Source organism: Pempheris klunzingeri, chromosome 18 (assembly GCF_042242105.1).
Source record: "Pempheris klunzingeri isolate RE-2024b chromosome 18, fPemKlu1.hap1, whole genome shotgun sequence".
Lineage (NCBI taxonomy): Eukaryota > Metazoa > Chordata > Actinopteri > Acropomatiformes > Pempheridae > Pempheris > Pempheris klunzingeri.
The window spans coordinates 11497005-11510809 of NC_092029.1; the positions used below are offsets into that span (position 1 = coordinate 11497005).

The 13805-nt window shown below is 40.6% G+C and overlaps 1 protein-coding gene across 1 annotated transcript; it reads right to left on the reverse strand.

The window, feature by feature from the left end:
* Positions 1-495: 495 nt before the first annotated feature.
* Positions 496-5388, reverse strand: alkal2a (ALK and LTK ligand 2a). Its single transcript, XM_070849687.1, has 5 exons — positions 5105-5388; positions 4493-4546; positions 4246-4326; positions 4067-4141; positions 496-1283 (listed from the first exon to the last, which is right to left on the reverse strand). The coding sequence occupies exons 1-4, from the start codon at positions 5382-5384 to the stop codon at positions 4077-4079; spliced, it is 480 nt and encodes a 159-aa protein (XP_070705788.1). The 5' UTR covers positions 5385-5388; the 3' UTR covers positions 496-1283; positions 4067-4076.
* Between the last annotated feature and the right edge of the window lie 8417 nt (positions 5389-13805).

Here is a 13805-nt window from a genome sequence, read left to right on the forward strand (position 1 = left end):
TTGACAGCATTCATAGGAAATATTTTTTGGTACAAATAATACCAGTAAAAAGTGTTCAGGACATTGTTTCTGGATGTTAGGTTTTTAAAATGTAATTTTTCAATGCTGCCAGCACCACAAATAACTCAAAATAAAACTATTTCAGCATAGTCAAGTGAGAAATTAAGTTATTGTAATTTGGTGAACTTTTAAAAGGAATCTATGCTGACTGGCATTGCGGTACATGTTCACATAAAAATGATTTTGCAGTAACATCTATTTCAGACAAACAACAGTTGACCTTTTTAAGCCCACTGTCTGTAACACCAGAGGGAAGAAATCTGTGGTCCCAGGACTCAGTCAAGTCATGCGGTCGTTATGGAGCATTCCACATTTTAAGACGGGAATGTAAGAAAAAATACTGCACGAGACAACAAAGACCATTCATGTTTGTACCAATCTTATAATTTATTTAAATATATTTCATTTTAGATATATATTTATATATGTATAGGTATTTAACAGCCATTTGATACATGTGAGTCACATTAATTTATGGTAGATAGGTGGATTCCTCTTATGCTTTGCTTTACAGTATGTACAAGTCACTTTTTATGTGGTCATGGCCTATAGTATGTACAGTGGAACCTTGTGACAGCTCAAATATATACATATAGACGGTACCAAGCTCAACCGAGATCCACAGGAGGGCTGTGACTTACAACTGCCACCTCTTTTTAAACATGTCTCTGCAAAGACGCAGAGAAATGTTCACGCAATCAATAATTTAATCACAGTTCTTTGTCAGTGTGAGCACAAGTGGGTGAGACTATGCTGTGACAGCCAGCCAGGGAGCCAGCAGTAGAAGGGAATGGCTCAACACAAAACCAGTCGCAGAGAGCAAGTCATGCTAAAAACAGTAAATTTGGATTTTGCTCTTTTCTTAAAGAAATGACCAAAACAAAAATATGCAATCCCTTTTTTTGTTTTAGCAACATCTTTTTGGATGTCAGAAGGAGAAAAACAGGCTTCATGTTTGTTTCTCTCAGCCTCTTGTTCCTTTTTCTTCTCCACTCTTCAGTTTCCCCCTCGTTTTCTTGGTCTGTTTTTTTTTATGCCTGGTAGCTCCCTCGTGGTGACAGCCAACCATCGAGGCCCAGCCAAAGCAGCCTCACTGAAGGGCAGTACTGTGTCTAATATCAGCTGGCACTGCTCAGAGTATTTGAGGCTTCCCTCTTACAGTTCAAGGCACTTTTTTCCCAAGTTTTTTTTCTTCTGCTGGACAACTTGTATTTGGCTTCAACCTGCAACAAAGAGGAAGTGAAATTTAGTGCAGTCTCCAACTTGGCAGCACCTGACAAATTCTTCCCTTTCCAGAAAGAATCACAAAACAATACATCAAGAAACTGGATTTGCCACAGATCTGCTGCTGTGCCGCTGCTAAGGTCCGTGTGCATCCACACAGCATGCATATCACCACTGTGAACAACTGTCTATGTGTCTCCAGACAGGAAAACATGACCTTTATACTGTCAACTTCAGCTCTTACTTGCATGGGATTAATGCCATGCCATGTTTCAGAACTGTAAATAAAAAGCATTGAAAGGTCGAAACTCGTTGTTTGAAAGTTTCAAATCTAATAAAAAAGGTTTTGCAAGATTGAATCTAATTTTTGGAGGCTTGCATAACGTTTTGTTAGGCTAAAAAATCAGATATCTGCAAACATCTATTTTGTATTTGAGTTTTCTTTCAGCAATTGCAGCACTCTGTTTAGTGTTTCTCCAACGCATTTTCAGAGGTTGAGATTTATTATTGCTTCCCCAGTATATTAGTTTGTTTTGAAACTTGTTTGAAACCTTATAAGAAGTGACCTGAAAACTGGCGTGCATAAGTTCTGAAACGTTGAAGCTTGAAATTCGAAAGATTGAATCTCCTTTCAAAGCGAGTCACCTTATTTGTGGAAGGACCTCTGGTCTGGAACCATGGGTGTATTATAACCTGACACGAAGATGCCGTTTTCTTCCGGGGTTATGTGGCCCACTGAGTATGTGCAGTAGTGTTCATCCCAGTATGCCTCTGGCCCAGCCAGGCTGGTGAATAGCTCGTACACACAGCAGTTACATCAATCAGAAAAAATTACTTTTCTGGGTTTTGGAAAAGTCTTAAAAAGATTAAACCATTGTGGCTTAAAAATATACAATAGAAATACAAATAATTGACCATGTTTGTAGCTGGAGGTGGAGGTGGTCTAAGAGGAAAACTCCTTTCAGTTAACACTGGGGATTTTTTTGTTGTAATACTATGAGTGGCCACTAATACAAAAATTGAAGCAAGGTTTTGAAAATTGACGGCCAGGTATCTATTTCTAATAATACAGCCAACAGATGGTATGGGAAATATTTACCAGGTTAGGTGAGATCGACAGGCTGTTCTGCCAATAACTGACATGCACAGGATAAACAAACATGCACAGTTCTCTGTCCCAGAGCCAAGAGTACATAGCTATGGAAGTTGAATGAAATCTGTAGTAATGTTGAATAAGATAAATTAGCTATTTAACTAAGTTAACTGTTCAACAAAGTTTATGTAAGCTGCTGTGTATATGCCTAGGGCTTTTATCGTGAAGGGTATGAATGGAGTTTCAGCGTTTCAGACCAGAATTGTGAGGCAACACTGCAAGAAATCATGTGACTAAGAAGCTCACAACTGTGTGAGTAGATCTCTTTTTTTGTATGTATAAAATAATGCCCCCAAAAATGGGCCACTGCTGTTGTGGAGGGAAGCTCACATACAAAATAATGTTTGCTGAACTGATTTTCTAACACTAAACAAGCCTTCAGAACTTTAAATCTTACAAAACTTTAAAAAAAAAAATTGATTTCAAGCTTTCAAACACCGAGTTTCAACCTTTCTAAGCTTTTGTTCAGTTTTAAAACATGGTGTGATATTCATACCATATACTGGCACGGAAATCTTTCATTCTTTACTTGTCTGATGCAGCAGTGGAAGAAGTATTCAGATCTTACACTTAAGGAGCAAAAACACAGTGTAAACTGATGATGGAGCATTATTTAATATATCATTGGTGCATTAATCATGTTAAACATGTAGCTGGCCATGGTCGGTTTAACTCACTTGCATATTGCTTTACATCACTATTATAAAGTGAGCATGCTTAGTATGTAAAATCTTAATCTGCAAAGTAACTATACAAATATTCCCCTCTGAAATGTTGTGGAGTAGAAGTCTAAAGTACATGAATATATAAGTATTCGAGAAAATGTTCTTTCTTACTTCCCACCACTGCTTGATGCATCATGCAAATAAACACAAATAACTAAGCAACACTGAAAATAACATTTATTCAATTATTGTGCTCAGGTATGAATCTTGAATATTTCCATTTCCATTTTATGCTACTTTGTTTGTTTACTTCGCGACGTTTTCAGAGGGAAAATTGTGTTTTTGATACCACGATATTAATGTCTGATCTACTCTACAGTTACTGATCTACATTACAGCTAACCCAGCTTGGACGTCCAGGTCAATGTCTGGCCAGACCAGCCGGATCAGGAATCACAGTGGGCCGTGCCACCGCCCCAAGAGGACAGGGAAGAGAGCTGGGATAAGTTGGAGTGAGTCACTTCATCGAGATCGGACCCAGTTGCAGGCATTTAGCATTACAAAAGATAAACACCCAGTATAGTCAATCTTTTCACTGATGGATGTTTGCTGGTGCCGGTCAAACAGAGGCATCAGTATTATATTGAGTCTGTTTTATGACCAATTTAAAACTCTTCACGGGAGGTTTGAATAACATTTTAAATGCAGGACTTTTACTTGTAACAGAACTTTTATATCATAGTATTGCTATTTCTACTCTGAATACTTCATCACCACTGCCTTGTTACTCCTGCATTAACCTGCATCACTCACACATCATGTCATATGCACTGGCCTACCAGGGTTCTATTTTTCATATCTAACAAGTACAACACACCAGCACTTTGACCACACATCCTGAGTACACGTCTTCTCTTTAAGCAGCATGAAACATTGATGTTTGAGTTAGAATATATCACAGTACCTTGTGTGTGCTACCCCTCTGTGCACTGTGGGCTGCCGGCTAGTCGCGTGAGAAGCCGCGCGCATCTTTTGAAGTCTGAGAAGAGGAAGATGAAACACAGAGACGTGCATGTGAGCAGATGCTTTTCGCAGTGTTTTGACGCTGGACCAACAAAGAGGATCAGTTTAATTTCAGCTTACATGCAGGTATCGTGCATTCTCTGGTGTGGTGGTAGACTCTGTACACATGCTTCCTGCACTTGGGACTGAAGTAGAGAGGACCTGAGAGGGAAGAGAAGCAGGCTGTAAGATCATTTCCAGCTCTACAAATCAATCAATCAATCAATCTCTTGTATTTTCGACTGGATCTGCCATCCACTCTCGATCCCATAACGTTCTGTCTCCCTCTTGACACCCCACAACACACAAGTCTGTGATGAGGCCTTACCTGTTATATGTTTCAGGAATTTCTCCTTCTTTCTGAGATCCCTGGGGAACACAACTATGGAGAGAGAAGATGGGAAAAGAGCGTCAGGAAGCTGCTTTTAAATAGTACAGATAATTGCATTTTTATGAAAGCCTACTGATTTTTTAATCAGGGGGCATCCTTCACATCATCTACAGCAGGGATGTTTTTGTAAATTCAAAGCTGATATTCAGTGAGAGACAAACAGCCACAAAGCCAAAAACTAATATTATTAGGAAGCCACTGTATTGTTGGCAGGCCAACACCCAAATAATGAACAGAAATACTGATTTTCTCACTTACCTTTGGTTACATTTAGCCATGCAGATACATTTGCTCTCATTTTTCTAGGTTTAGAAATATCTGCCCCTTACATTTCTGCCTCCAAACCGATGTCTAAACGGCTACATGGCACTCAAGGTAAGATAGATAATGTTATTAGTAATAACCCTTTATCTTTATCCCGCCTTACTTCCACAAGTCTACAGTGACTATGCATTATGAACGTTACGCATATCCCAGCAGGCTTTGTCCTTCATTATACGCTACAGCACCCTCTTGAGATCCACGCCCAGACTACAGGCAGTCACTCACCGACGACTTGGTCCCCTCTGTCTGTTTTCAAGTTGCGTAAATCCTGTGGTTCCGCCGTGGAGCTCCTCACCCGTGATGTTACCGGCGCGTCTGTTTTCGCGCTGTGGCGACCCCGGCTGTCCTCCGCGTGTCTCATGATCTCTACTATCCGCCTCAAGTCCCGCTGCGCGTCCCTGCCGCCTGATGTCGCCGCCGTGGGCGCGCTCTCGCTGGAGTGGCCGGTCAGCGTGCACATCAGTAGCACCAGTCCCATGTTGAAGTGCTTGCGCAGTCCGCTCATAGCTGGAGTGAAAAAAAAGTGAACTCCTTCTCCAACGTAAAAAAAAAAAAAAAAGTTTAACCTGTGCACCTGCAAGAGAGAAAGAGAATGAATGTCAGACCAATCCCCAGTAGCCTCCACCCGCTGAGAACATGGTGCAACATCACATGAAGGCCAGTTTTAACTGCGGACTGACAGATCAGACTTTGGCTGTGAGCCACAAAGCTGTCCAAGTGTGTTTCTTAACTTTTTGCTTCGTTTTTTTAATCACATATGGACTCACTTGACAGTACATATTTATCACGTGGAGTCACCGTTTGAAAATATTCATCCTCTAAACCAGCTTCTTGTCTGAACATCTCACATCTCGCATCATAATCTCTGATAATCCATATAGTAGTTCAACCAAATTTTTGCTATACATTCCTTTAAAAAGTAGCTATTTAGAGGAAATTCACTGGCCATGAATCAGTGAGCTACAGGTTATTAGCAGCCTGTGCGCCCTGGTGGCACTTTTTTTTTAAATTCTTCAGCAACTCACTGAGATCAAGATTTCCTTTGCAAAAGAGAGTTAAGAACAAGTTAAATAAACAGGATCACACGAGGGGGAGCAGAAAGACAAAGACAAAGAAGTAGAGAAGCAAAGAGTGTTGGGATACAAAAAATGTAATTACCCTCAGGTCTTTGATAACTTTTTCCAATACTCTATGATAAAGTCCCGTACGTCCAACAATGGTGAGGATGCAAATGAAGATCTGTGCGCAACTTTAGTTTAGATTCCTGCTTCTGTCCGGTCCGAAATATGAGCCCTTAAAGTCTACTCTTCTGTGAGGGGGGGAAATCAAAGCTTCTGAAGTCACATAAGTATTCGCTGAGCATCTGTAGTCATCCTCTGCGCGCCGGCCGAGTGTCCACACAGCTGAAGGATCCGGCGCTCCGGCTCACGCGTCCTCGCCGAAGTAGCTGATAAGTCTCCCCGAAGCGAAGCTCACTTTTTATTCTGACTCGCAGACGTGGTGACCCGTCCCTTGTGGGTTACTCCGCCGTGTCTGTGGTGATAGTGCGACGCATTATTGGTTCTCCTGAAGCGAAAGGTCCACTTGAGTTGACTGACCATCACTTGAGCGCCGTGTCAAGGTTTCTGCGCCCCCCTCCTTTCCGTTACTCCATTTATCTGTGCGACACGCAGTTACAGGAAGCGCCTTTTCCTACTAATACTTCCACTGAAATTTCCAGTCAGCCCAGTGCGCAGCGTAGATGCGAGCATCTCAGTGGAAACGCTCCCACATCCTCCTTGTCGCTCTCATAACTTCATTTAGAGGCACGGCGCACTTTACATCCATCGTGGGAATTGAAACACAATCGCGCACCTTTTAAGGATGACTGTGAAAATTAATTACGCGCGGTTTTCGAAAACTTATAGCGCCGTTAGTTTCTGCCCGGAGCAGCCAACTCCACACAGCTCAGCTGAGGTTTACAGGAGGTTCCTCCTCATTGGAGATTAGTTTGTACTACAGCCTGCTGTGGTTGGTACAGCTTTCTTTAGTTCAGGGCGTGCATTTGGCTCCCATGCTCCCCCCTCAAATCTGACTGATCAGTGGGACGTGAGTAGTTTACTTTGTGCAGAAACAATTACGGACATTAACCTGCAGTGTGAGCAAAGTTCATGCAGGGCCGAAAGTCGACATATAGTCCTACCAAAGCAAAAATGTTTTTACAAAAATACTTCAAACTGCGTCAAAACAACAGTTTTCACGGGAATGCCTAAATTATTCTTGTCATATCAGTAACGTATCATTGCAGGTTATTTGAAATAACTTCTTGGGCAACATCTCTGTGTTTTCACTGCAAATTATAACTCTCGTGGCCGTGCGTAAAACCTTGGTGCTGAAAGGAAAGCGCGCACTGTCACCCAGCTGCGAATCTCTTTTCTCAACTGGCAATACGCAGGATTTTCTCAGGAGAGATTTAGTGGAAGTGCCGTCCGATGTAATGACACACTGTGTTTCTATGCCAGAGCACTCTGCTGATTAATTTTATCCACCAAAGCGATGACAAAAGTATGAGCGATATCTGGTTTCTCGGGTGATTCACACCAGGATGATGAAGCTTGATTTTTGAGGATCAGACAGAATGGATCCAACTTTTTGGAGGTGTAATACAATACCTAACAGCACTGCACAGCTGCGTGGCTGGAAAAGTTATTCCCATGGACATAAACTTTGTATGGACAGCCTTGAGATAGCAAGTGAATTCAGATTTTTGCTGAAATCAGTGTAATGGTTTGCACAGAAGACCTGACTGGCTAGTTTGGAGAGCAGGCAGCTGCAGTAGTCTGCGAGGATCCATCAGTCAGATTAGGCTGGTTCTCTGCCCGTTTATGATCTCCGCCCTGATGAAATGCTAAAGGGAGAAAGTGCATCTGGAGCAGAGCCTCTGACTAGCCCGTGGAAGACTAAAGCAAAACTATTTTCCTACACAACATAAAGTTTCATTATGGTTGAAATTAGAGCAGGGCTGCAGTGCCCACTAAAGCCATAATAAAGTGACAGTTGTAAAAGTTGTAATACCCCTTCAATTAACTGCACAATTAAAAGTGCATTTGACTATCTACACTGTGACATATGAAAAGATCAATTGTATGTGTTTTGCTGAATCTAAACTCTTTAGGCGAATAATGTTTATTGAATTCACTGAAATGTTAGTTTAAAGTAAAGAAGTGCAGCAGTTTCAGCAGAGGGGGCCATTGTGCAATCACAACATTAGAATCCTCCCAGTGCTGTTCATATTGGTGCTGTTTCTCTCAGCACTTACCTGGCATTGTGGCTGGATTTGACTCTTGAAATCCTTCCTCACAGATGGGAAAGAAAAGTGCCAATTAAACCAACACACTCATTTTATACTACAGTTAAAGAGCCACGACTGCTGAGCAGGCCATCCACGTGGGTCACATCAGATCTCTTGAATCCTCAGCAAACATGCATCATTTTTATTGAAGTGGGAGAAGCTGTGAATTCAATCTGACTCTCAGAAAAAGGAAATTAACAGATCGTGAATGGGTTTAAATGGGGTGTAAAGATATAGGAGGGTTGATGTTTTCATAATTGTCAGTAATCTCGCAGGTAGTCTGGCCAGCAGGTGAATGAAGACAGAAGGATAGCTATTCTAACTGTGTATTTTGGCACTTTGCTTGCTGTTCAGTTCAGTTGGTTGTCTTCATTCTTTTGACTGATGCTGTATTCATTTGGAGATCTCTGCTGCACATCATCCTCGTCTGTGTAGTCTGAAAAGTCTGAGTGAAGCCAACAATAGAAATTATGACATTACTTGTGTAAAATCAATGTTTGGATAGGTGTACGACCATATCTAGGCCAGCATTTATTCTCGTGCAGCTGTATGACTTTTCTAAACTTTGATACAGTCACATGTGAAACTATGTCATCTAATGTGTAAGTCAGTGAGTCATGTTCATATGATTTTTGGTAAACCGCACTGATATGGCATGGTAGTTACTACTTTCAACATGCTGACCGTTTCATTCTCCCTTCTCCCCTTGAACTCTCTGTGATATATTTCTTTTGAGAGACAGTTTAATGAATTCATCAGAGGAGGATGTGGTCGCCTTCCCACGAACGTGCCTCTTTCTTCCTGATTTTCTTGTCCAAGTTGAAAACTTCACTTCCTCAAGGTGTTATTCGGGGGCACTTTCTCAACTTTGTCTAAGAACGAGGCTTTGTCTGATGTTGGCCACAGCAAAGGAACCCACTTCTGCAATCAGGGATGTTGAAAATAACCCGTTTGTGAGGGTCACTGTTAAACTGGCTGATAAAATCTTGAGTTTAAAAAGACACAATTTAAATTGAGTGAAAATAGGAAGCACATTTTTTTATTTGCTGAAAGGAGTTGGTGTTTGACAAAAGAGTGACGGTGATTAACATCTGTAATAACACCTCTGTACAGAGATTGGATGGTTTCCATCTTTTTCTTGTACACGCATCAAATGGAGTATCTGCTGCACTTATCCGTTCACGTATCACTGTCCTACCACTGGCGTCCATGCAAGACTTTCTGTCCATGTGTTTTTGATTAGAGAAAATCCTCCTAATAGATAAAATAGATCCTAGAGGCTCTAGATTCTTGTTCTCTTCATTTTATCTTTCACAGCACCTTTTTCTCTGTCTCCTCTCATAGTTGCTAATCGTATCAATTGCAACTGTTATTACTTACTTATACTTATTCTAAGTGTTTTTATTTTATTCATATTATTCAATTTCTACACTTTTGCTATTAGCAGCAGCTTTCACTGCTTTTTGATTTTAGTTGCGTCAACTTTTGTTGTACTTACCTTTGCACCTTTGACAATTTTGCTCTCCCTCAGTGTGTTTTACAGTGTTTTGAATAAACATTAGATACTTTCAGCAGATGGTTGGCTTTTACTGTACAATAACTTGAGGTGAATGTAAACAGTAAGTTGTCAGTCAGCCCATGCATTTGAATATTGGCATTTTAGCCAGTTGTGAAGAAATCTTGGAGCATAGCTGGATACAACTGTGGTTGGAGAACATGATGTGTGTATTTAGCAAGCAGCTGCTGAGAAATAGACCTGAATTTAGACCAACTGGGTGGTGAGTTAATGAGGGAAGTACAATGGGCATCACTTATTGAACGGGGGTTTGGGGGTCTTTCAGATAATCATTTACAAAGTTCTCTGTGACACTGACCACTTTTACATACACAAAATATATCAGTTTTTGCAGTTATTCTGACTGTTTACACCACTAATAAAAAGGAATATTCTACTACTATTCCCATTTACATGCAACTGTGCTTTTTCAAAGTTTCTCATCAGTGGCGGACTTGTTTGATCGTGCGAACACAGCCTCGCTCTTTCATTCCCTCAGCCACCTTCTTGAAAAGGTTGCAGTTACGATATTTATATCAATGAAGTCTTTCAAAATGTTTAAAATTAGGAGTGTTTCTCCTTCTGGCCAGAAAATTTGGGCTTTTCTGATGGGCATGCATCTGTTCCCCAGCCTTGCAAACTGTTGGCTGGTTGGTTTGATTACAATACACAGAGCCGACCGTAAGCAGACCGAAAACTGTGGTAAAAACCCCAAATGAGATGCATATTCCAAAGAATACTCATAAAACCTAGACAACGTCGACATCTCCCACATGTCAGTCAGTAAAAAGGCTTAATTCGGAATATCCAAACGGAATATGCTGTTTACATGACCCACGTCGAATTCGAGGACTATTGGCGTTTAAATGTAGTCAATGATGTGTTGTATGTCGATTGTGTGATGATGGCTAAAGTCTGAACTCACTCTCAGATTTGGATGACATGGATGGGCCGCCATGTTTGGATAGTCCTCAAAATTAAATCACAAAATAGCGTTTTCTGATCAGCTGAATGCCGTTGTTTGTCTGTGTCCTCTAAAACTGTCGGAAGTAAGGTCACCTAACTATTGGTGGCGCGCAGAGCCCACTGCACAATCACTATAACAGTTTAGTAGGTCAGCCTTAATATCCAGTGCTTAGTGACAGTCTGCTAAAATGCTTAAAACCTGTTCAAATCTTAATATCTAAAGTCTTCTATAGTTATCAAAAGGTGTGTCCATCTGCTAATTTGAATCAAGTATGAAAAGAAATGGAGTATGGAACAAATTATATTATACCGCTGTTGTCTAAGTAATGCTTTTGACCGTTTTTAACACTGGACAACAAAGTAGACAAGTGGCTGGAACAATATGCCAAGTCCAGTTGTTCTGCACAGATTTTACATGCACCTGCCAAAAAGTGTGCTTCATAAGGAATTGGCTCCATTCTCAATGTTGTCTTCACTTGGATGATTTCACACTGCCTGCCAAACACAAAATTTACACTATGTTTTTCCTTTTCAGTAAACTTTTAAACATCACTGCCTTATGTTGTCAAAATGAAAAATGAACCCATGTTTCCTGATTGCAAAATTGCAGGTTTTTGGTTGCAGATTCGGCACAGTCGAGCCAGCAAGAAGTACGTTCCCCATCCAGCGCTGTAGAATGAAAGGCAATGTGAAAACACTTACCACAACAATGAGAATAAAGACAAAAAGAAGAGGAATTGCCTGAAGTAGCAGCTCTCTCTGGATAAGAAAAGGTTAGAAAAAGACATCATTCAGCAATGCAGTCTGCTCTGTGTGGGTGTGCCTGCGCAAATATTATACATGTCTTGAGTTAGTGAGTGAAAGGAAGAATGTGTACAGTATAAATCATTTTACTTTCATGTGGAAAAGCAGTGGACAGGTCAGAGATGTGGTGGGAAGGCTTGTGGTCGGATTAAGTAAAGCACATGGTCTGCATCAAAAAACATGTCACCAGCAGGACCACCAGAACAACATCAGGACACATTTGGAGTCGTTTTTGTGGCCACCTGGTGAATGTGAATCCTACATTCACTCTTCTTATAGAGCTGTTTCTGATTTCACCTACTCATAATATCTGGTTCTGTTAAATGCTCCGCTGTTTTCATCCGTCTGCCATTAAGTGCTGGACAATCAGTGATAAAAGGGATTTGTGAACTTTTTCATAGAAAACAACTGCAGCCGTAAAACAACGCTGTAAAAGTGAATCACAACAATAAAAGCTAAAAAAAAAAACACAACAATGACCTGAATGACCAATGAGTGGCTAAAATGTTTGATCATTTATTATTCTTAAATTATGTATCCTATTATAGCTGCTTTGACAAGTATATTCTACACGTAAGATCTTTAGAAACAGCGTAGAGCATTAAGACAATTAATGAAATGTTGTTCAACTCAAAAACTATAATGAAATATGTCGTGGAAGTAATTTTTATTCAAGGAGAGCTGGGAGGAGCAGCTTGCTCCTGCTTGTACTGTAAGTTGGCTGGAGTCAGCCTAGCACTTTTCCAACCAAACACAACGGCACTGTGCAACATGGAAACCACTCCAATGAACAGTTGCACATATATTAATGTCACTGGTTATTAGGGTTTCTGCTTTAAATAAAAAACAAATGTTTAGCTGTTGAAACCATAATTACCTGCAGTCAGTAGGGTCATGCATGCAGCTGCTGCAAGTCCCTGAGTGAGCTGGTGGTTTCTGTGTTGCACAATGAAATCATTTGTGGTGACTATTAATACATATACACTGTTGCCCATAAAGTTGGAATAAAAAGTCTTTTACCTCTTCTCATGAAACGATTGTGACAATGTGATTTATTCTTGATAAACGTGCATATCTTCTCAACTTTATTGATTAAACTCTTCCAAACATATCACAGTGAAACTTAAACCAAAATCAACCTTTGCAGACTGTGTATTCAGGCTTTAACAGAATTGGCGGTATTGAACAATTATTCCAACTTTATGGGCAACAGTATATATATATCGGGGATGTGAAAGCATCTGCACATAATAATAATAATAAATGTAAAACAAATTAACAGCACATGCACAAGTCCCCATTGAATGAAATACACTGTCTTTTTAGAATAATCACAATGTAATAGACACACACTAATCCTTCCCTCCAAATGTAAAAGTTTTTCCTCAAATACCCACATTCACATTTATTAGATTAGAATAGAAGTGACAGTGGAACTAATGTTCTTTAACACTTTGTGTCGTCAAACAAGCCCAGTCTGTTTGTTGCATTATTCTGGTTGACATTTGATGGTGACTGGGTTGTGGTCAGCACAACTTGTGCAATTTCCATCTGGCTGCCAACCTCCCACTCCTTACTTGCTGCAAGTTGAAAAACACACCCTCAGAGCAATTCAGGTCAAGCCCTGCAAGCACAACGCTCTCTTATTGTATGCAGCTCATTCAGTGCATCTTCATTAACCAGGGATGGAAACATGCAAATCATGTTAAAACACACCAACGATATTTGAATCCACAAGGAGAGTGAGCACAATTGATAACATTTCCCAGTGAAACATGGGAACTATTATTTCCTTTCCATCATTGTCGACTAGCTCACTGCTCAGGAATGACACTGAGGCTGTCAGTGTAATTAGCATTTGTGTGCAATTACCTTTGCCACAGGGAGACCGCCTGCTGGTTGATTTGACATTTTCTGTTGACGAGGAGTTGAGAGCTCAGGATTGCTTTGTTAGTTAGCATGTCAGACCCCTGCTGGGAAGATAATGCAAATGTTTTGTCACTTTCTGTTTCACCTATGTTTGAATATACAGAGACAACTGCAAGCCAGATGGAAGTGAGGTCAGACAGTCTTCCTTGTGATGACACCTCTGTCCCACGTGAGGTAAATGGAGTAATATTAGTGACTTTCTCTGCGGACATCTGTAATTTGTCATGCGCGCTGCAAATGAAAGGAAAAAACTTCAATGAATGAGTGAGGAAACATAAGGAATGGAAAAGCTTCCATGCTGCATTGAACAATGTAGCAATTAATGTACTATGCCCTGCTAC